The 23,899-nt window shown below is 44.1% G+C and overlaps 1 protein-coding gene across 5 annotated transcripts in view; it reads right to left on the bottom strand.

Moving 5' to 3' along the window:
- Window positions 1-214: 214 nt before the first annotated feature.
- Window positions 215-23,899, bottom strand: part of LOC110526042 (tight junction protein 2) — a 126,399-nt gene continuing 102,714 nt past the window's right edge. For 3 of the 5 annotated variants that reach the window (XM_090238028.1, XM_036980247.2, XM_036980248.2), the window contains exons 8-23: window positions 20,906-21,002; window positions 20,502-20,650; window positions 20,191-20,254; window positions 19,445-19,595; window positions 19,116-19,224; window positions 16,516-16,735; window positions 15,500-15,684; window positions 14,504-14,599; window positions 14,334-14,413; window positions 10,981-11,191; window positions 10,281-10,381; window positions 5,351-5,575; window positions 4,457-4,567; window positions 3,241-3,615; window positions 3,004-3,089; window positions 215-2,785 (exon numbers count right to left, since the gene is read on the bottom strand). In XM_090238028.1, coding sequence (XP_090094154.1) covers window positions 2,611-2,785; window positions 3,004-3,089; window positions 3,241-3,615; window positions 4,457-4,567; window positions 5,351-5,575; window positions 10,281-10,381; window positions 10,981-11,191; window positions 14,334-14,413; window positions 14,504-14,599; window positions 15,500-15,684; window positions 16,516-16,735; window positions 19,116-19,224; window positions 19,445-19,595; window positions 20,191-20,254; window positions 20,502-20,650; window positions 20,906-21,002 — 2,435 coding nt within the window. In that variant the 3' untranslated portion in view covers window positions 215-2,610. Of the gene's footprint in view, window positions 2,786-3,003; window positions 3,090-3,236; window positions 3,616-4,456; window positions 4,568-5,350; window positions 5,598-10,280; window positions 10,382-10,980; window positions 11,192-14,333; window positions 14,414-14,503; window positions 14,600-15,499; window positions 15,685-16,515; window positions 16,736-19,115; window positions 19,225-19,444; window positions 19,596-20,190; window positions 20,255-20,501; window positions 20,651-20,905; window positions 21,003-23,899 lie in introns of all 5 variants that reach the window. The other 2 variants (XR_016496702.1, XM_090238027.1) reach the window with 2 other exon arrangements.

The following is a 23,899-nucleotide window of genomic DNA, read 5'->3' as shown; positions in this document are numbered from 1 at the left end:
AGTGTACAACAAAATAAACACCAATCCCCCAGTCAGTCAAATACAAAGTGATCGTTTAGGTAGCCACAGTATCACACACATAAAATAACCTTAACACGACTGAGCCAATCAGACCCAAGCTGTACTGGCCGGGTTACACATCCACCATAGCTGCATGAACCATGTTGAAAAGGACAATGTGAACAGAAAATAAAGCCAGTGTTTTCTCCACTCGGTCAATGAAAGACTTTCTTTTATTTGGTGTTGTAAGATAAAACTACATGAAAGACCCAAAGCAGACATTGTCCAGTCATTCCTCTCTCTATCTGTTTCTCTCTCTCTCTGTTTCTCTCTCTTTAATACTGTGTGTTCAATCATAAGCACTTATAACCCACTGGAGGTATAGTGTGAACTGAGATACAATCAAGCATGTAATAACATGTAGAAACACATCAACAGTGTAACAGAGACGACGACAGCCGACATGACAGACTCCACAACAGAAATGACTGACATACATATCAACCAATCACACGTCTCCTACATCAAACCTCCTCTCTGAAACCACCTGATCTGGGTTGCTATTCAATCAAAACCGTTATCCAGGTTTCCGTGGTTAATAAAACAAAAATGACCTTCCTCTTTTGAAAGATCATGTTTGAGTTATATTACTGATCAGTTTCTTTTTGTTTCCGCACATTGAATTTATTCTCATACATTTTATCATACCCAGGAAACTCGGAAAACATTCCCCCCCAATTTCGTGATGTCCAATTAGTAGTTACAGTCTTGTCCCATTGCTGCAACTCCCGTACGGAGGTTGAGAAGGTCGAGAGCCATGCGACCTCCGAACCGCACTGCTTCTTGACACACTCCTCGCTTAACCCGGAAGCCAGCCGTACAAACTGGCGACCCGAAGTGAGCATGCATGCGCCCGGCCCGCCACCAGGAGTCGCTAGAGCAAGATGGGACAAGGACATCCCGGCCAGCCAAACCCTCCCCTAACCCGGACGACACTAGGCCAATGTGCGCCGTCTCATGGGTTTCCCAGTCGCGGCAGGCTGCGACACAGCCTGGAATCGAACCCGGGTCTGTAGTGACGCCTCTAGCACTGCGATGCAGTGCCTTAGACCGCTGCGCCACTCAGGAGGCGGTTTTGATTAAATGCTGTTCCCATGTTGAACATGTCTCTGGGGGACAGGACTGGTCACGGATATTATCGTTGTGGAGGACAAAGGGACGGATGGAGGGACGGTACAGTGGGGACAGTATTAAGGTTTTGGTGTCTCTTGTTCCCTGTTTTCCCTAAAAGCTTGAGAGCAGCAGAGTGGTGTGGTCCAGGGGACAGGGGTGCCATGCATGGTCAGATGTCCCCAAACCTCATTATGTTATTCATAAAGTAAAAGGCACTTAAAAAAATCTTACATTCCAGTGTATTGTATATATAATATATTGCCTCTTTCGTTCGCTCTCTCGATCTCTCTCATATATATATATAGTATGTATACACACACACACACACACACACACACACACACACACGATCATATAGGAAGGAATGCAAAGATGGAGGAGTATAAACACCAGACATTGTATATATAATAATATATATGTGACCTTTTAAAATAGTTTGGAGACAGCTGGTTATAATGTTGGATATAGTACAAAAGGAAAGGAGTAACGAGAAGAAGATACAGCTTGGAGGACTCGTAAGGTTTAAGGTTCTTGTGGAGTGCAGAGAGGGACTCGTGGTAATAGGTTTCAGTTGCTCTGCAGGCAGCAAACTGAAGGAGTTGCATAGGCAAGAAATAACATCCTGATTAAATGGATCATAACAATAACACAGATCGGTGTAACAGTAACACAGATCGGTGTAACAATAACACAGATCGGTATAACAATAACACATATCGGTGTAACAATAACACAGATCGGTGTAACAATAACACAGATCGGTGTAACAGTAACACAGATCGGTGTAACAGTAACACAGATCGGTATAACAGTAACACAGATCGGTATAACAGTAACACAGATCGGTATAACAGTAACACAGATCGGTGTAACAGTAACACAGATCGGTGTAACAATAACACAGATCGATGTAACAATAACACAGATCGGTGTAACAATAACACAGATCGATGTAACAATAACACAGATTGGTGTAACAATAACACAGATCGGTGTAACAAAAACTAACTCAACCAAACAAGCAAATAGAAATTAAACAAGAATAATAACAAAGACAGTGAGGTAACTATCCACTTTTTGAAGCAAAAAAGCGGTTTTAAGAAAAACTTAAAACTGGCCAGCTTCCGAGTCAGCAGCGTATTGGTGCAGGGTCAAGGGAGGGGGGCAGAGTCCCAGTGGAATTGAGAGTGTGCGTTTGTGTGCGCTGAACTGAGTCAATCAGAGCAAGGCTCAGCAGTGTGTGGGTGTCTCTGTCAACCAGCCCTGTGTCTTGTTACTTTAGGGTGTTAAGGGTAGTCGGGGGTCCAGGAGAGAAGGGGCACTACAGTTTAGTGTGGTAGGGTAGGTAGGTGGGTGTGGTAGGGTAGGTAGGTGGGCACGTAGTAGTGCTACACTTCATTCAGTGTCCTGGTATTTTATGGCTGTTGGTAGCATAGTCTAAAGTTCTGTGTCCTGGTATTTCTGGTTGTTGGTCTGGTAGTAGCCTCTCTTGGTGTGGTCTGCCAGCTGGCGTCGGTACTCTTCCTCTTCCTCTTCGCTGGGGTAGAACCCACAACTCTCAGAGTATGGCAGCTTGGAGGGAGGGGTCTGGGGCTCAGGACGCGAGCTGGAACTGAACACACACACAGGCGCACACACACACACACACACACGTACACGCATGAACACACAGACACACACACATTAATGTGCAATACACAAAGACACACAATATATTCAGTGAAAATCCCCACACGCAGATGAATATAGAGTACAACGGAGAGCGGACAGACATAACACAACACACTCACGGTACGAATGGGTAAAAACCCTCCCATGTTGAGTTCCTACCCTATAGGCTGAGGCCGGCTGTGATCCAGTTTCTGGGTCTTCACAGGGACAGCATAGATGTCTGGGTGCTTCTGAGCTATCTCCAACTGGCCAGAGACAGACATTAGTATGATGCTTTGATGACAACAGACTAGCAGGCACACACTCTTTCTCTCTCACACACACATTCAGAGGTGCACACACACACACAAACACACATTCAGAGACGCATGCACGCACACACATCCACCCACCCACCCTGGCGTTCTGGGCCTCCTGCAGTTCCAGCATCCTCTGAGTGCGTGCAAAGTGGTCCATCTTCTCAAAGGCCTTGATCTTCCCCAGGAACGACTTGAGGCTGGGGTCCTCAGGGCTGTCCCCTGGCTCCTCCGGACCCCTAAAGGCCGCTGTGTTTGGGGCCGTGCTGCGGGTGGTGTCCTGGGTATTATAGGAAGGTTTGACAGCGATGGGGGGAGGTGCCAGTGGCTTGGCCTTGCCAAATGAGTTAAGGGTGCGAGGGAGAGGAGGGGGGTCGCTGGCAGGGCTGGAGGAGTGGGAGTCGTAGCCTCGGCTGGGGGGGGGCTCGTATGACCCTATGGGAGGGACTACCTCATCCCTGAACAGCAGCTTTACCTTGAGGGGGAGGGAGGGAGGGAGGCGGGGGGTGGGGTGGGGGGTGGACCAGCATAGAATTAGAATGAATCAAATCATTTTGATTCGATTCAGTCAATGAAGTCATTCTATTTCTATGGGGACCAAACTTGGTTAGTCACAGATCCGCACACCAAACATTTCTGTACATGAATAGTAGATTTGTGACTAGAAAAACGCTTGAAACAATAAATCCTTAACTTTAGGCTTCCGCCCTCATTACCTCACTATTGATTTACAACATAAAAGAAGCTTCAAGTTGTACTTTCCCAAACACATTCATAACAGAAGACAATGTTGAATACCACATTTTGATAGACAACACTGACCAAAACCACGGACACCTATTTCTCTACAACACTGTAAGAGTTCAAAACACAGGTAGCCTATATTACTCTAGAATATCTGTTCAACAGACAAAGGTTCACAATACTATTAATGACCATGAGGTTTCACGAACGCAGGACCCTCCACAAGGAATTTTGGGAGTTACTTATTGCTAATTAGGTACCAGAGTGGACTGCCGTTGGAGGAATCCAAGCCGTGGTGGGTGTGGTTTCTCCAGATCAGACCATTCTTCAGAGAGAAGGGTAGTTTGCTAGTTCTGATTTAGTTAAAGAGCTAAGGGGTGGTGGGGGGTTTCAAACATTCAAATGTAAGTGGATGTTTGAAAGCCACCGGAGATCTTGTACTTATCTACGCCAAAAACCATGCAGTTGCCTAAAAATCTGATGCTCACTACCGGTTGACTTCATGTTCGAAAGATGGTAAAAGTGAATCTAAGAGGAATTTGTATATGTGTGTGTGTGTGTCTGTCTCTCACCTTGGGGGGGTCAGGTACAAACGCGGGGGGTGGGCTGGCGCTGCTGAGCACCTCCCTGCTGCCCACCCTCCTGACACGACCACGGATCTCTGGACTACACCTGCGCAGGATCTGACCCCAAAAACACAAATATACACACATAGGACAGGGTCAACAGGAAGTACCATGCAGGTTCACAGGCTGGGTCAAGGGTCAACCGTGCTGATTATTAAAGGGTCATGTTTTAATGATAGAGGGGTTGTGTCTCTTTTGCATTCAAAAGGGCCAAGAGGTGACATCTGCATAAACCAGGTGCATAGAAGCAATTGTCAAGGCATCTGGTTACTAAGGGGCGAAGAGGAAGTAATACTGTACATGCAGTTAGTAGCCTATTGTTATACACTCCTACCCTGGGACACACACAGATGTTAAGATCCTTGCACAAATATAAAAAATCATACAGTTCCCTAGTGTGTTTCCAGTCTGTTTTTAACTACTGTACTAGAGAGAAACTGGCCACAGGCCTTTGGGAGGGCTATTATCATAGTGCTGAATGGCCTCTATTTAGAAAACTGTTTTGCTAAAGTGCATCTGACACATTGGTTATTCCTGAAACAACCCAAACAAATGCTAACCAGATGGTATTGATGTTGGTCATGTCGGCCTAGATTGGACTGGGAATATCATAGGTGTAATTATGTGTTTGAACTGTAGAGGGTAGAATAGATTCTTACAACTCTGCATAGCACCAAGGCTGTGAGGTTAGAAGATCACAATACATGGGCTACATGGGCTGCTTATGGGCTGTATGTGAGTGTTATTAACTATGCATGTGTGTGTGTGTGTGTGTGTGTGTGTGTGTGTGTGTGTGTGTGTGTGTGTGTGTGTGTGTGTGTATCGCTATGTATCTCTAACCTCCTCTGCCAGCACGGGCTCAGAGGAGCGGCTGATAGCGGACACGTGCAGTTGGTCAGCCGGCTCGTTGTCCAGCTCGTTATCCGTGTAAGCCCCACCCTCATCCGCCGTGTCATCGTAGTCGCTGGCCAATCGGCTGTCCATGCTCAGGTAGTCGGCTGACATGGCTGACAGGTATGACATGCGGTCGTCATGGAGATCAAGGTCCATCTCCGTCCAGTCCAGCTAAAAGAGACACATGATGGATCTTGGTGTACAGAGAGGAAGCAGAAACAAAAACAAAAACAAAGAAAGAAAAGAAAGAAGAACCGAGCTGTAGAGCACCAGTGGTAGAAGGATTCACACACAGTGAGCATGCTCACAACACAGGACTAAGAGCAAAATAGAAATAGAGCAAAACACTTTTCACCATCTTAAAAGTGATAGAAAAGGCTGAGTACAGTATGAAGAAACTAGACTAAGTATAGTAGTACCAAGGGAAATAGTTAAGATGGACTAGTACACAGAAGTATACAGAAATAGCTTGAAAGGAAAGAACAGTGAATATGCTATACAGTTGGAAGTTCACATACACTTTAGCCAAATACATTTAAACTCAGTTTTTCACAATTCCTGACATTTAATCCTAGTAAAAATTCCCTCTTTAAGGTCAATTAGGATCACCACTTTATTTTAAGAATGTGAAATGTCAGAATAATAGTAGAGAGTGATTCATTTAGGCTTTTATTTCTTTCATCACATTCCCAGTGGGTCAGAAGTTTACATACACTCAATTAGTATTTGGTAGCATTGCCTTTAAATTGTCTAACTTGGGTCAAATGTTTCGGGTAGCCTTCCATAAGCTTCCCACAATAAGTTGAGTGAATTTTGGCCCATTCCTCCTGACAGAGCTGGTGTAACTGAGTCAGGTTTGTTGGCCTCCTTGCTCACACACGCCTTTTCAGTTCTGCCCACACATTTTCAATGGGATTGAGGTCAGGGCTTTGTGATGGCCACTCCAATACCTTGACTTTGTTTTCCTGAAGCCATTTTTTCACAACTTTGGAAGTATGCTTGGGGTCATTGTCCATTTGGAAGATCCATTTTTTTTCAAGGTCAGTCTTGCAAAAAGACGTATTCTTGTGTTCTAACTACCCGCTCGCTATTCAAAGCGGTCTGAACAAATTAAGGGAATCGTTCACAAACATTGGCACATTCTAAAATCCGATTAAAGTCTCTGTCATTTGTTTTCGGACCTTCCCTTGGTCGTATTCTCGCGGGGCAGAAATCTCAGAGACCAATTGGTACTCTCTGATTTACCACCCCAAGATATTCCTGAACAACGTCTATTTGCGCCCCTACTGGATGGAAATTACAAATGTAATGGCTGTGCTCAATGCAATGGCACTTATAAATGTAGATACTTCAAACACCCACAAACAGGGAAATCGATCCCAATCAAAGGGGTTATTATGTGCTCCACTAAGGCAGTTATTTATCTTATAACTTGTCCTTGTGGTAAAAATTATGTGGATAAAACAAAGCGCGAATTAAAAGTATGTATCTCAGAGCATCGTAGCACCATTAGGTGGAAAAACTTAACTTACCCAGTTGAGGCCCACTTCTTGGAGGCAGGCCACTCGATTTCGTCTCTGCGTTATATTGGCATCGAACATGTCAGGAGAGGGGGTGACCTTGATAATTTATTGTTAAAACGAGAGGCTGCCTGGATCTTTAACTTAAAGACCCTTGATCCCTTCGGTCTCAACGTAGACTTTGATCTGAAGCCATTCTTGTGATTATTGTGACTTTGCCATTGTAATTGTTTGTAAGCTTGTGTAGTCAAAAATGTATTTATGATCGTATGCTATCCATTTGTTGTTTGTATGCTGTTCTTTGTATGCCATTTTAATATTTGATAATTAACCAAATATATTAGGCCACTCTTGGCCATGATTACAGACACCTGTGTCTTTTGACACTACATAAACGAGTCATCCCGCAGTGTTTGTGATCATACCCTGATGAAGACAGCTTGGCTGCTTGGCTGTCGTTTCAAATAACATTTTAGCTTCTGATCTCCTAGAGTGTACGGCTCTCTTTTATTTTTCATTTTGAAGATGTCTTGAGATGTTGCTTCAATATATCTACATCATTTTCCTTCCTCATGTTGCCATCAATTTTGTGAAGTGCACCAGTCCCTCCTGCAGCAAAGCACCCCCACCACATGATGCTGCAACCCCCGGTCTTCACGGTTGGGATGGTGTTCTTTGGCTTGCAAGCCTCCCCCTTTTTCCTCCAAACATAACGATGGTCATTATGGCCAAGCAGTTCTATTTTTGTTTCATCAGACCAGAGGACATTTCTCCAAAAAGTACGATATTTGTCCCCATGTGCAGTTGCAAACCGAAGTCTGGCTTTTATGGAGGTTTTGGAGCAGTGGCTTCTTCCTTGCTGAGCGGCCTTTCAAGTTATGTTGATATAGGACTTGTTTTACTGTGGCTATAAATACTTTTGTACCTGCATCTTCACAAGGTCCTTTGCTGTTGTTCTGGGATTGATTTGCACTTTTCGCACCAAAGTACATTAATCTCTAGGAGACAGAACGTGTCTCCTTCCTGAGCGGTATGATGGCTGCATGGTCCCATGGTGTTTATACTTGCGTACTATTGTTTGTACAGAATGTGGTACCTTCAGGCGTTTGGAAATTGCGCCCAAGGATGAACCAGACTTGTGGAGGTCTACACATTCTTTTCTGAGGTCTTGGCTGATTTCTTTTGATTTTCCCATGATGTCAAGCAAATAGGCACCGAGTTTGAAGGTAGGCCTTAAAATACATCCACAGGTACACCTCCAACTGACTCAAATGATGTCAATTAGCCTATCAGAAGCTTCTAAAGCTATCACATCATTTTCTGGAATGTTCCAAGCTGTTTAAAGGCACAGTCAACTTAGTCTATGTAAACCTCTGACCCACTAGAATTGTGATACAGTGAATAATAAGAGAAATAATCTTTCTGTAAACAATTGTTGGAAAAATGACTCATGCACAAAGCAGATGTCCTAACCGACTTGCCAAAACTATAGTTTGTTAGCAAGAAATTTGTGGAGTGGTTGAAAAAACGAGTTTTAATGACTCCAACCTAAGTGTATGTAAACTTCGGACTTCAACTGTAGATTTGAAGTAGACAGTAAGACAATTTTACAGAACATGATTGAAACATGTACATACTACAGGGTGAAATAGTACAATAAGTATATTAGAGGATAGGAGTGTAGCAGAATATACCCACTGGGCAGACGTCAATTCAACGTCTATTCCGCGTTGGTTCAACATCATTTAATTGAAAGGAACTGGAAACACTGTTGTTTCAACCAGTGTGTGCCAGTGGGTAGCATGTGTAGGGTAGAGTATATTATAGGGTTGTGAACGTTTTAAAATTCAATGGTAAAACGCTAAGAACAAAACCCCTTACTGAAAACAAAATTTGGTTGTTTTTGTTCACAATATTTTAAATGACAGTGCAGTTATCACAAAACTACCACTAACAGATCCCGACCATCATCATAAAGGGAAACATTTGAACAAATAGGCCTACCTAATGCAACAACGATGGAACGTTAGTAAGAGGGGACATGCATATTTCAAATTATTTGCCATGGATATATAAACTTTATTGTCAGTAAGAGTTGAAAAAAAAGGGCAGATTCCATAAATTATTGCAGTTGATATGCAGCCCTTGTCAAGGCCTACTTGAATTTGTGAAGTAATTAGCTACATTAATGACTGCAAGACAATTTCAACCGTGACTAGTGCTACTGAAACAGGTGCGTCTTTCTCTCTCATATCAACGTTTACGTCCCGTTTCAACGGGGTGTTACATCTGCGTTGCTTTCTGTTTGGAGTTGTAGGCTGGGTTTCTGTAAAGCACTTTGTGAAATCTTCTCACGTAAAAACGGGCTTCATAAATACATTTGATTTGATACCCCCTTTATAATGGGAGTTGAGACATCGCCTAGAGTTAACAGCATTAACCTTTTTAACCCGCATTTTGGCGCGTTTTCTTTTGCCCTGTGTTTAATCTGTGAGCTTAAACTTGGTAGGCAGGCAGGCTGAACATAAAACAAAGTAGGCCATTAATGAATATTCTATTTGGCTTCATCAAAAATGTTTTGTTGCATATTTCAGTCAGGAACCTGCCTAGGTTTAGGAGGGGTTGTAACCTATTCTAAATGCGACACTATAGCAGTCCGTGAAAAAAAATAGACAAGACAAATCCATTATTTCAAAAGTGCAGCTTACTTTTAATCAAGCAGTACATTTTGAATTCACGATAAAGCTATCGTGATTTGACAAGGAATGTAGCTTGTCCACAGTAGGCCTAATAGGAGTTTGGGTGTGCAGCACGCTTGTGTGTATAGGGAGCGGTCGAAATTGAGTGAGAGACACGTAATGGAGGTAAAAGAGAATTGAACCTTGACAGGATCGGTGGGTCCCCTGCGGGACGGTTAATGTAGGCTAATGTGATTAGCATGAGGTTGTTAATTTAAGAGAAGAACTGTGATCACTTGGCTAGGTTTCTTTTAGGTGCGAGTCACTCATGCACATAAGAAATGGAAAGAACACTAGAGTCAACGTGAATTAACGATCGATTTTGGGACAAAATTTCACCTGCCCACTCGGGAAGCCACAAAGCAGATTCCAAATAACTAAGCCTACTGTATGACTTTGGTAGGAATTAATCTTCCCTTAGCAGTCATACCATGCAATAGGATTTCATGTGGAATTTTATCAAATGTTCTTAACGGAAAACCGATAAGAAAATGGCAGTTTAAATGTTTAATTTTTTTTCTCGATTTGGCACATCTCTAGTATAGTATAGTACATTATGGTACAGTACATTATAGTACAGTATCCAGTGTATGAGCACTGTATGGTGAGCGTGTTTACCTTCCCCTCAGACACCCATACAGCCTGAGTCTGCTGCTCCCTGATAGAGTCCTTCACACTGCCATACCACGCATCGTTGGCCGAGTTCACATCAATAGTAGCTGTAGGGAGGAGAGCGCCGGAGCGAGGAGGAGAGGGGGGTAAAGAGAGAGAGAGAGAGAGATAGATACAAGGGAGATAGAGGAAGTTGAGAGAGAAATAAAAAGAGGTGGAGAGAGAGGATTGGGAAAGAGAGGGAGAGCGGACAGAGGGAGAGAAAGAGTGGGAGAGAAGCGAAAGAATGGAAGAGAAAGGAAAGAAAAGGGTGAGAGATAATAGCACGATGGATGAGAAGAGAACGAGTAGAGAGGGGGAGAGAGGGAGGGGGGTGTATCAGCACAAAAAATAGATACAACAGATTATCCCTCATGCAGGAAGATCTTGTGTTCTATATTTGGCTGCTTAACTATTTGTTTATTGACGTTAGAGACTCGATAGTCATCATGAATGAATCAGTGAATCACTAGCCAACTACAGGATTGTGTGTGTGTGTCAGATAGTCATATACACACACAGAGAGACAGAGGTCAACTCACTGGCCAACTACATGGACACTCCTGAGGGTGGTAGATAAAAGTAAATGGTGTGTGTACGCATGTGTATCTGTTTGCGTATCTCTGTGTAACTGTGGGTGTGAAGCGGATCCATGTGTGTGACTAACCAGTGAATAGGTGAGAACAGGTCTTCCTCAGTTTGACAGCCTGTTCATATAGTTTCCTAGCGCTGCGGTTGGAACCAGGTATCACCCTCTGCCTCATGGCCTTAACCCCTGGTTTACTGTCTGGGTTGAAGAAGATGACGATGGGGTACCACTGGGTGTAGTTCAGAGTGTCCACCGCCTTGGGAGTCACATCCAGCAGGGCATGCTTGTCCTACAGGGAGGGAGGGAGAGAGGGAGAGAGGGAGAGAGAGAGAGAGAGAGAGATCTAGATCAGTGGTTCACAACCTTTTTTGAACCGTGGCACACCTTGATGGGATTTTAACATTTGTGGCACACCTACAATTTCTGTATCAATTTATTAACTGGTAATTGCCATCTTACTCGTACTACAAATAAACCATTTACAATCACAAATGCTTTTTGATAGATTAAATAGCCTAGAGTTTATTAAAACTGCATTTGGGCCTGCATTTTCATCCTAGTTTATTGATAAGTGTGAAATGCACCACATTGACCTAGTTTCATTTGGGGAACCCTAGATAAAGGCAAATTTCCTGCAATTCTACATTGTTAAACATGACATATTTTGGATGGTAGACTATTTAATGATAATAATGATGGAAAAATTAAGTCTAGCCTAGATTTGACAATATTTCCAATATACAGTGCCTTGCGAAAGTATTCGGCCCCCTTGAACTTTGCGACCTTTTGCCACATTTCAGGCTTCAAACATAAAGATATAAAACTGTATTTTTTTGTGAAGAATCAACAACAAGTGGGACACAATCATGAAGTGGAACGACATTTATTGGATATTTCAAACTTTTTTTAACAAATCAAAAACTGAAAAATTGGGCATGCAAAATTATTCAGGCCCTTTACTTTCAGTGCAGCAAACTCTCTCCAGAAGTTCAGTGAGGATCTCTGAATGATCCAATGTTGACCTAAATGACTAATGATGATAAATACAATCCACCTGTGTGTAATCAAGTCTCCGTATAAATGCACCTGCACTGTGATAGTCTCAGAGGTCCGTTAAAAGCGCAGAGAGCATCATGAAGAACAAGGAACACACCAGGCAGGTCCGAGATACTGTTGTGAAGAAGTTTAAAGCCGGATTTGGATACAAAAAGATTTCCCAAGCTTTAAACATCCCAAGGAGCACTGTGCAAGCGATAATATTGAAATGGAAGGAGTATCAGACCACTGCAAATCTACCAAGACCTGGCCGTCCCTCTAAACTTTCAGCTCATACAAAGAGAAGACTGATCAGAGATGCAGCCAAGAGGCCCATGATCACTCTGGATGAACTGCAGAGATCTACAGCTGAGGTGGGAGACTCTGTCCATAGGACAACAATCAGTCGTATATTGCACAAATCTGGCCTTTATGGAAGAGTGGCAAGAAGAAAGCCATTTCTTAAAGATATCCATAAAAAGTGTTGTTTAAAGTTTGCCACAAGCCACCTGGGAGACACACCAAACATGTGGAAGAAGGTGCTCTGGTCAGATGAAACCAAAATGTAACTTTTTGGCAACAATGCAAAATGTTATGTTTGGCGTAAAAGCAACACAGCTGAACACACCATCCCCACTGTCAAACATGGTGGTGGCAGCATCATGGTTTGGGCCTGCTTTTCTTCAGCAGGGACAAGGAAGATGGTTAAAATTGATGGGAAGATGGATGGAGCCAAATACAGGACCATTCTGGAAGAAAACCTGATGGAGTCTGCAAAAGACCTGAGACTGGGACGGAGATTTGTCTTCCAACAAGACAATGATCCAAAACATAAAGATAAATCTACAATGGAATGGTTCAAAAATAAACATATCCAGGTGTTAGAATGGCCAAGTCAAAGTCCAGACCTGAATCCAATCGAGAATCTGTGGAAAGAACTGAAAACTGCTGTTCACAAATGCTCTCCATCCAACATCACTGAGCTCGAGCTGTTTTGCAAGGAGGAATGGGAAAAAATGTCAGTCTCTCAATGTGCAAAATTGATAGAGACATACCCCAAGCGACTTACAGCTGTAATCGCAGCAAAAGGTGGCGCTACAAAGTATTAACTTAAGGGGGCTGAAAAATTTTGCACGCCCCAATTTTTCAGTTTTTGATTTGTTAAAAAAGTTTGAAATATCCAATAAATGTCGTTCCACTTCATGATTGTGTCCCACTTGTTGTTGATTCTTCACAAACAAATACAGTTTTATATCTTTATGTTTGAAGCCTGAAATGTGGCAAAAGGTCGCAAAGTTCAAGGGGGCCGAATACTTTCGCAAGGCACTGTATATGTAACATGAACAATCCATTATTATATGGCACCTTATTCAGTACACCTGGACAATAAGTTACAAAAAATAATGCTTTATGCTCTTGTGCAGTTTTCAAGTGAATGGCTCAATTGAATAGCATTGATTGCGACAGTCAGCCTTGTATGAGATTACTTGTAAATCCGGTTGAGAACAAAGTAGAAAAAGATTTAAGACTGACTTCTGCACATCGTAGCTCAGGCTCGGAATGTCATAGTGACAAATCAAAGATGTGCATCAAAGTTGTGTCTTTTCTTGTGTATATTACTGTTCATTTCTATCATAAAGTGTTGCGGAGAAATGCATCGCTTATACATCGGTTGCTAAAATCGGGATTTGGTTCGGTGGGCAATATGTCAATTATTGTAGCCAATCCTCTGGATCCCCTTTGAGCCGGCCCTGCTTTGATACGACACGGGATTGAAAGACCGTTAAAAATGACAGCCCAAATTTAATATTTCTGCCACTTGCCTACACACAGGCACAAAAGTAGGTAGATGAAAGGAGGCTACAGTACCAACATTACTAGGGATAGATTGCGCTGCCAGTCTTGGTATCTCAATCTGCAAAATTTGCCTTTAGTCATCAGAAACAGCTTCTTTCTGTGTCATGATTAAAACCGCATTTCGCTTTCTATTCAACATGTCCTGCGATGTAATCAAGTTCTGTGTGATTGAAATGTGCCAGCATTATTTAAGGGGGAACATGTTATTTGCGGTTCTTCACCATAAATTTGTGTTCCAGATTGATAGATACACCATAAATTTGTGTTCCAGATTGATAGATACACCATAAATTAGCGTTCCAGATAGATAGATCTATAGATTAATAGATTGATTGATAGATTGATTGATTGATAGATCAATATATTGATAGATAGATATATCGATAGATAGATCGATATATTGATAGATAGATAGATATTTTGATAGATAGATAGATCGATATATAGATTGATTGATTGATCGAGTGATTGATCGATAGATAAATAGATAGATTGATTGATAGATTTATAGATAGAGAAAGGGAGAGAGAAGCTCTTACCTGCTCGATGATCTGGCGGATGGTGTTAAGTCTCACCACTCCTGAGGACTTCTCCGACCCGGCATCTTTAGGCTCCGTTTCTGACAATGGACAGAGAACGTGTTATTCAACAAATGACTAGTGTGTCTCAAGACAGACAGAGACAGAGACAGACAAAATGAGAGACTCACTGGCGATGACAAACAGGTCAGGCAGCTCGTTGGCTAGCTTGTCATTGGCTGCATCAGCTATAGGACCAAACAGAACCACAGGACGTCTGAAACCAGCTACAGGACAAGAGAGGAGATGATGCTTTAGACAGTCACTCCTTTGCAGTAGTACAACATGACGATCATTACTGGGTTTATCATGCACAATATTGGGGGCCATGTATAAATGTGTGTGTGTGGCGGGGGCTGACAATGGCTAATAGTTAAATCAATAGAGACATTTTCTGTTTTACCATAAAATGTCACGTTTGAGTGAGGCGCGTGCATCCCGACATCAAAAATCTCTGTAGCAGGATAGCTAACGTTGATGTTCTCTAAGGAACATTCTCCTCTCCCCCTCATCCCTTTTGCCATCTCTCCCCCTCTCCCTGTGGTGTGTATTTCCTGCTAAAGCATGATGACCCACACACACTCTTCTCCCTCTCCCCTCTCTTTAACTCTCGATTTCTCCCTTTTCTGTGTCACTCCTGTGTGTGTGTGTGTTTTGTTTTCTGTGTTACCTAATGCTGGCCTGCCCCTCTTTCACCCCTCATTACTTCCTAAAACGCTGTCACCCCCCTCCTCCGTTCGTCAATTATGTATTTCTCCTCAACTCTATCTCCCGCTCTCTCTTCCCACTCCCCCTCCAGTTTCCTGTGTGTTTCCCAATTATGGCCGGCATCTGTATCACCTCAAATCTCCACTCAAATCTGTATTCCTCTGAAACACTTCCCGCCCCTCCCTTTCCTCCCTTTTTAAATTATTATATGTTATTTTTATTTAACCTTTATTTAACTGGGCAAGTCAGTTGAGAACAAATTCTTATTTACAATGACTGCCTACCCCGGCCAAACCCGGACGATGCTGGTCCAATTGTGCGGCGCACTATGGGACTCGCAATCACGGCCGGATGTGATACAGCCTCCCTCTCCATGTGTGTAATTTCCTGTGTGGTTTCCCTGTGTTGATCAGACCCACCCTCTCTGAGCACGACTCTCTCGTACGCAGGGAAGCGTGTGGCGATGGGCGTAGCGCTGACATCCTCTCTGCTCTTCCTCAGCTCCTTCCTCTTGGCTGCCCTTTGACCTCTCAGACGCCAGAAGTCGGCGCGGTCCGTGCCAGCAGCCTTATGGGAGTTCTGTACGCTCGCCATCTGATCAGCCCTGGGAGAAAGAGGGGGAGGGAGGGAGAAAAGGAGCAATAAGAGATGGGGATTATGAGGAGAGGTTAGAAAGGAGGGAAGAGGGGTGATATGGGGTGATATGTTTTGAAAAAGCGATGGTGAAGTCAGCATAGAGTGAGGGCAGTGTGTTGGGGTGAAAAAAAGGTAAGTGGGTGTGAGAGAGGGAGAAAGATGAACCAAGACACGTGTTTTTACGATAAAAGACAGAAAATAAACACTTTCAAGTTGTTTCAGTTCAAATAACTTCCCACAGCCAAGGTCTGAGGATCTATTCTAAGAGAAGGGAGAGCACATGGAAGGAGGAAAATGGGGAGGAGAGGAGGACATTAAAACAGAGGAGGAGGAGATGTTGGTGTAGTAGCAGTTCAGATGAGTGGTGTGAGTGTGTGTGTGTGTGTGTGTGTGTGTGTGTGTGTGTGTGCAGGGATCAGGGGGAGACTCTAGTGAAGGGATCATCACCTAGATTGAGCTGCGGCCCGCCAGTTGGGGAACCCTAGTGTGTGATCTAGGAGTGTGGGATGTGGGAGAGAGATGGCTCTGATTTGACTGATGTGGTTGAACACTCCCGACAGTCAACTGAAGGCCAGGGAATCGTATCGGTCCTCTAAAAGTTACTATACTAGGGCCCAATCCTGACTTGCTCTAAGGACGATGTCTTGGACCTGAGCTAACTGTTATGGTTAAGGTTACTCCCTCCCATTCCATCTCATCTGCTCTAGTTAGGGATGATGTCTTGGACCCTAGCTAACTGTGCTACAGTAGCTAGCTCCTCGCTGTCTCTCTCTCACCTGCTCAAGTTAGGGATGATTACCTGCTCTTATTGGGGATGATGCCTTTCTCCAGCAGCTGTTTGTCCTTGCCAGTGCGGATGGCCAGCCAGTTGCCCAGCTTGCCATCGTAGAGAGTGTCCACCACTTTGAAGATCTCCCCTCTGGAGAAGGCCAGGCTCTGGGGAGCCTCCCGCTCATACTCAAAATGAGTCCTGATAAAGAACGAGTCCCCACGACCAGATACCAGGATGTCATTGTAGACTGGAGAGAGGGAGGGGAGGAGAGAAAGCGAGAGAGAGCGAGAGGAAGTGAGAGATCAGGCTTCACTCCTTGCTCATACTACAAATCCAAATGTACAATAGCACGCACTGTACATCAGTAGTCACCAACCCCTAGTTCTGAAGAGCTAAATGGCATGCAGAGTTTTGGTCAAGCCGAGCACTAACTTTCCTGAAAACCCTGTAGCTCTCAGTGACAAGGGTTAATGAACGCCAACGGGAACGTTTGGTTGCTACAAGTGGTTCCTTACGACCAATGTTCCATGTCCCCCTTTCCTTTCCATGTGCGCCCATTCAGTCCCATTCTCTACGGATCACACTTGCACTCCACTACTTCCTGATCACAAAATGAATTCTTCTGCTGCTCTAAGTTCACTACATACTTCAGTCTGAGACTGCCATCGTTGAAGTCGTTTGTGAAAATGTAGGGTGTTTTACAAAACAAAGTAATCAGTGATTGGATTATCTCTAACCAATCAGAGTATCAAAGCCAATGATGAATTTTCAAAATGCAGCTTTACCCACATATGTTCAACCCATCGGTTTCTGGGACCAATCAGAAGGGTTAGAATGAGTTTGCGTTCTAGAAATCGTCAGGGAGGTACTCCGATCCAGAGTCATTGCGGAGAAGAAACTAACATTCGTGGGCGTGGTATAGCGTTTGCCCGGAGCAAGAAGTTTAGGTAGCAGGCAAACATCACAATCTCACACCAAGGAGATAGGGATTACGAGGAGAGAGAAAGAGAGAAAGAGGGGAGAGGAGAGAGAGCGACGAGGGAAGAGGGAAGAGGAGAGGGAGAGAGGGAGAGTGAGGAAGAGAGAGAGAAAGGGAGGAAGAGATGACAAAGGGGTGAGCTAAAAAGAGAGAGGAGGGATGAGAAAGGAAGAGAGAGATGGTGACAGTAGAGGTCAATCATGCCCGTCCTCTCCTAGGCTGGCTGTCTGCTGTCAGTGTGTGTGTGTGTGTGTGTGTGTGTGTGTGTGTGTGTGTGTGTGTGTGTGTGTGTGTGTGTGTGTGTGTGTGTGTACGCAGAGTTGTAGTACAAGATTTGGTGGGGTTCCAAATTCAATAACGTTCCCACAGCGCTCCCCGACAACCCAGCTGCTAGCTTTACACAGCCTGGCTGGCTAATAGACCGCACCTCCAACAATTCACTGCTCCCTGCTTGCCTGCCTTTTTGTCTGTCTGCAGATGAGGCCCCTGGTCCCTCTCACACACACAGGATGCATCCCAAAAGTAGTGCACTACACAATTAAATAGGGTGCCATCATAGTTAAACAGACACAACTAAGCACCCACACAAACAGGGACATAAGGTTTATAGGCTAGTAGTATACACATAGTTCACACCAACACAGTTTTTAAAGATTCATTCATTTCAAGATGAACTTATGCAGTCCATAGTACATACATAAACCCTAACACAGTTATACAGAGACTCGGTTTGTACTGTACATGTTACATGTCACATTTCAGGGGCAATGGGTTTATGAGGCAATGTTCTCATTACGTAACTTGTGTGTCCCTCTCTCTGTGTGTGTGTGTGTGCGTGACTGGCTGTAACTGGTTTCTGTGCCGATGGGCAACAAGCTGCTGTCTCTGTATCACACTGACACAAAGTTATTGTATATGTGTGTGTGTACTTGTCTGTATTCGTGTGCGATTTGTGCATGCATGCGTGCGTGTAGACCTGGGGTCTGACCGCAGTGTTTGTGTAATGAGTAGAGAGGAGCGTGGAGAGGACAGTGTGCACTACTCTGCTCACGGGGTTATTCCACTGTTCACTTTAATCCTCTCATATCCTGCTGCATATAGCACCTATTCAACTAGACTGACTAAGAAAAAGGACTGACCCACTCTCCCTTTTCTTTTTCCACCAAGCTGTTCCACATTGTTCATTTGTAACTCAGCCCAAGTTTAGTAGCTCCGTTGGGGAGCATTGCGATTGTAATGCCAGGGTAGTGGGTTCAATTCCCAGGACCATCCATATGTAAAATGTGTGCACGCATGACTAAGTCAGCTTGGATAAAAGTGTCTGCTAAATGGAATATATTATTATTATTATATTATTGTCTTGTCAGGAAACATTTCATAATTTAGTGAGCGCTACCATATTCCCCTGAAATGAAATCAGATTATGTGGATAACTATGGAATACTGAGGGGCAGTGTAAGATTAGCACTTTGGAACTCTCTGGAAAACGATTGAAGTCGAGAACCATAGAAGTGTATATGGAACCTGTGTCTAGAGCCCTCTGAAGTACTATAGAACCAGGAAACTCTGGGAACCCTGTGAAACACGAAGACCAGAGAACTCTTTAGAACTCTGTGAGACAATCTCTAGAACCTTGTAGAAGCCTCACCATCAGGTTTACTCTGGGCCAGTATGGTGACGTCCTCTCCTTTAGGAATCTCCAACAGGAACAGAACAGCCTCTTCTCTCACGATGCCTCGGAAGTCAACGCTATTCACCTGCACACACACACACACACACACACACACAAAGGGTTCATGGGGAAATTAAGGGTTGTTTAATTGACTACAATTCAAAATATGAGTCTCCAGTTATCAACACAACAGCTTTCAGAAAGTTGGTGTTGACTTTACAGATGTACATTATTTGCCTTTGGTGTACAGGTTTTGTATTGAACTCAGATGTTCCAATGCCGTTCACGGTGCCAAAGATGGTTACCTTCATGATTTGGTCTCCTGTGCGTAGCCCCTCCTCCTCGGCAGGACTACCCTCCTGGATGCCAGCGATGAAGATGCCCACATCGTTACCCCCCGCCAGCCTCAGGCCCACACTGTCCCCCTTCTGGAAACTCACCATCACTGTGTTAGCGCTGAATGGAAAGCAACATTACAAGTGGTTACATTAGGATCAACTCTATTGGTGAGATGCTTTGGAAACAAAAGTTGGTGGAACTTTCTTTACCCCAATTGAAACACTGGCTTAGGAACTATCCTTTTGTAAAAAAAAACAAAAGAAATATGCCTATGTCATTATCAATTTAAGTTCTGTCCCTTTAAACTCAGACTACATGGAGCTAGTTGTAGGTAACAGAAGTCCTGATCAAGGTCAGACTACGAGGCAGTTAGTCTGCAGCTAGTTGTGTATTCTAGGTTTCACCTGCAGTAGAGAGAGGAGGGTTGAGACACACCTTTCTTCCCTCAGACTACAGACAAATAGTGCCTGTCAGCACACCCAGCCCAGCGCTAGGAGAACGTAAAAATAACCCTCCCTCCCTACGGACACACACACACACACACGCACACACAGCAGAGAGATGGAGCCATGGATGCATCATGAATATGAATGAGGAAAGGAGAGGAAAAGAAAGGAGAGGAGAGTCCACCTCTGACTCTCCCTCTTTCCATGTGCTAGCCTGGTCAGTGTTTCTTATAGGGCACTATAACTCTGGACAGCGATCTACTCACCCATAGAGCTCTTCATCCTCTGGGCTGGGGCGTAGCAGAATCTTAGGAGTAATCTTTGCTGACGCTGGTAAACAAGAAACACACATACATGAACACATCTAAACAAATACTGATGGGTGAGTTCTCATCAATGACCACCCGTACTGGTTGATTACATACTCAATCAATGACAGGCTAGATAATGCCAGGCTGAAAAGCTGTAGACTAACACCTGGTTACGAATGTTATACGATTTAATTTAAACAGGGCGTAGGTAGGATTTGAGGACACTTTTCTAGATGCATTGTGGATAAAATATGCATTGTGGGTACCTGGTTGCTCGTCGAGGCGTGGCAGCCCCTCTGAGGTCAGTATGACAGGGCCCGGGGCGTTTGGGTCCTGTAGGGGGGGCACCCTAAAGGGCGAGGCCATGGCAGACATCTTGGCTACCCTGGGAGAGTCTTCCAGGCTAGTTAGAGGTCTGGGTGGGAGGGACACAAACTGGATAGGTTGGACACTGTAACAAGAACTGTAACAGTACCTCACTGACCTATTCTGAAGCTCTCCTCTCACATCCATCCACCCACCCACCCTCCCTCCCTCCCTCCCTCCCAGGACAGGTTGGACACTGGAACAATACTGTAACAATGTAGTGGTTATATAACACAGCACAGGTAACAACAACTTTAATAATATGTATTCATCAACAGACAGGTTCTCCCACCCACCCACCCACCTGGGGTTCTCTCTCTCGTTGGAGGAGTGGGAAGATAGGTCCGACTGGCGAGATCTACGGTCCTCCTGTGGGGAGTAGGACTCCATCTCTGAGATATCTGAGAGAGAGACAGAGAGAGAGGGAAACATAGGAGATTAGAGAGACAAGGAAATCGTATGGACTGTGTTCCCTTCACCAGGAGATCTTGTACACCAGTGGAAACCTGATTGGTTGCCCCAAGAAGAATCACCAGTCCCCTAGCTGTGTAGGAGTCAGATTAAGGTAGAGTTAATGAAGCATTCTCTGCCTCTTTACAACACGCTCTGAGTGACTTCACAGTATATACAAAAGTTCTGTACTATACTGTACGGTCCATCTAAACCACAGTAAATACTGTAGAGTATATTAATGTCATTTTAAACCAGAGTATACAGTATACTGTCATTCTAAACCAGAGTGACTGTTGGAAATTCTGAAGATTTGCCATACAGTACATATAGTATTTAGTATGCAAATATGATATCTGTGACTCATAACAACTGAAGATGTTAAGTTTCCAGATCTGTGTTGCTATGTATTCTATGACTAGATAGATATGTAGTAGATTGTCTGTATGGTTTCATAACAGTGAAATGAAAAGGTAGTGAGCACCAGATGCCACACTAGGCCTTAGTACACTACTGACATTGACAGACTGCACTGTACAGTACAGCGATCTAACAGGCCTCAGTCACTTCGTTCTGTCATCTCTGTTCCTGTTCATTCCCTCTGATGTCTCTGCCAATGAGAAGCCTTTCATTGGTCTGTCATGGTTTTGATCTTCTAAAACTGTCTCGGTCCTAGATGTGGGACTCGGAGCAGTGTTCTAAAGAGTAGGAGGAGAGAAGGGGGAAGAGGGAGAGTACAGAGAAGCCTGTGGAAAAGAGGAGCTTTTAACAGGCTTTGAGAGGACCCAGGTGTTAGAGCGAAAGAAGGCGACAAGAGAGACTGTGAAACTACCCTGTTCAAAATATGCCATAGCCATAGGTCGATAGACACATCATATCTAGTGCCCTGTAACCTAACCATGAAAAACCCCAGGCCCATAGCACAGTGTTTTCAGGTCAATAAAACTCTGGGCCCTAAACTATTCCCCCATAGCTCTATGGCTTTAGCACTGTCTCGGGCGTAGCAGTATATTCAGTCTCACTCCATTACCAAATACATTTTTCACATTTAATTGTTCAATTAAAAAGTGATTTAAGTGAATTTGTTAGTGGGGCAGACCATGGTGATGTTTCCTTGGGACAGTCCATTAAATCTCTATAAATTAAATTACAGTTAGTCAGTTACTGTAACACGTGGTGGTCTAGTGAAGAGCAGTGGAGGGGAAAAGGTGATGACTCCATGGTCCTCATCAGGGAGAGAGAGAGGGGAGATGGGAGAGAGGGAGATTGATGGAAATATGGAGGGAAAAAGACCATAAGAGCGAGGGAGTGAAGGAGCGATAGCAAAGGAGAAAGAAAGAGAGCGATAGAGCGAGGGAGTGAAGGAGCGATAGCAAAGGAGAAAGAAAGAGAGCGATAGAGGGAGGGAGTGAAGGAGCGATAGAGGGAGTGAAGGAGCGATAGCAAAGGAGAAAGAAAGAGAGCGATAGAGCGAGGGAGTGAAGGAGCGATAGAGGGAGGGAGTGGCGAGGGAAGTCGTTACTGTGAGTGGTGGTGTTGCATCTGAAAGTGCATGATCCTGGTGCATCAACACTCCTCAGCTCCTGTAAAGAACTTCAGACAGACACCGAGGTAGACAGACATACTGACAGACGGCTGAACAGACAGACATGCCTCTCATAACAGCAGATGGTATATTTCCAGCAGGAGAGCCACACATCCGTCAATAAGCCCGCCTGTGACTGTGTGGATTGAAACATCGAAACATGAAAGCCACAAACAGGTAAAAATGAACACAGCTAGTTGATTGGTTGGTTGGTTTAGCCGGTGTGCATGTGTGTGTGCAGTGATGTAGTGGTGCCTGGAGAAGTGGGTATGCTCAAATTTTGCCCAAAATTTCCCAAACGCCTTCTGTGAAAAATGTAAAAACAGTGACAACCGAATGTCCTAAAATGATCAATCTCGTATTGGTCTTTCACAGTCAGGCCAACCCAAGCAGTACTGTGCAAATGTTTAATAGTTGGCCTATTATTGAAATAGATATATGAGACTATCAACTGAGTCAGAAATTCACATGTACAGTATCAGACCCCCCCTTTAATTTTGAAACATTTGCATGCTTAAAACATAAATAAAAGTTTATCAACATTTTAAGCTAAACATTCTGATTTGTTCTATCAGTCATATTAATTGATACAGTGTATACCTCCACTACAATACTTTGATAAGCAGCACAGGGATTAAGAAGTGAGTATACGCAATGCCCACAAAAAAAGTGGTTATTTGGTGTACACTGTACCTGCGTATACCCTCAGTTGTGTAGCGGAGGGTCTGTTTGTTAGATTGAGGGTCTGTTTGTTAATATGTACTGAACAGAGTGGTCTGTTTTTGTACTGTGTGCGCTGCCCCCCTCCCCTCTCTGCTTTCCCTCTTCTCTCTCCCCCCTCTTTAATCAGAGTACTGGCAGAGGCACTGGCAGGGGCACAGGCTGGGCGGCTAGGACTTTGGCATGGGAGGAAAGAGAGATATAAACAAACCAAGCTAAAAGAGAAATAACAGGCCGATAAAATCCACTGTCGGAAGGTTTTAACTCCGGAGGGAAAGCACGCAGGGTACTTTAGAGTAAGGGTTGAGATTACGGTCTCAGAAGCACAGGTCCTCCAGGACCCCTCCCCATCCCATCCCGACAATCTCAACTGGATTATATGGAGGGGTGGGGTGAGAAAGTAGTGGCGTCGGGATGTTTAGTTTATGTGGAGGGGTTTCTAGATAATAGTGGAATAAGGAATTTACTGAAAGACCTCATTCAAAACGAATGGTTTATGAGGAGACAAGGCAGTAAGGATGCAGGCAGTAAGTGGGTCAGCCA

Source organism: Oncorhynchus mykiss, chromosome 6 (genome assembly GCF_057628025.1).
Source record: "Oncorhynchus mykiss isolate SJ-2025 chromosome 6, ASM5762802v1, whole genome shotgun sequence".
Lineage (NCBI taxonomy): Eukaryota > Metazoa > Chordata > Actinopteri > Salmoniformes > Salmonidae > Oncorhynchus > Oncorhynchus mykiss.
This window is presented reverse-complemented; position numbering and strand designations above follow the sequence as displayed.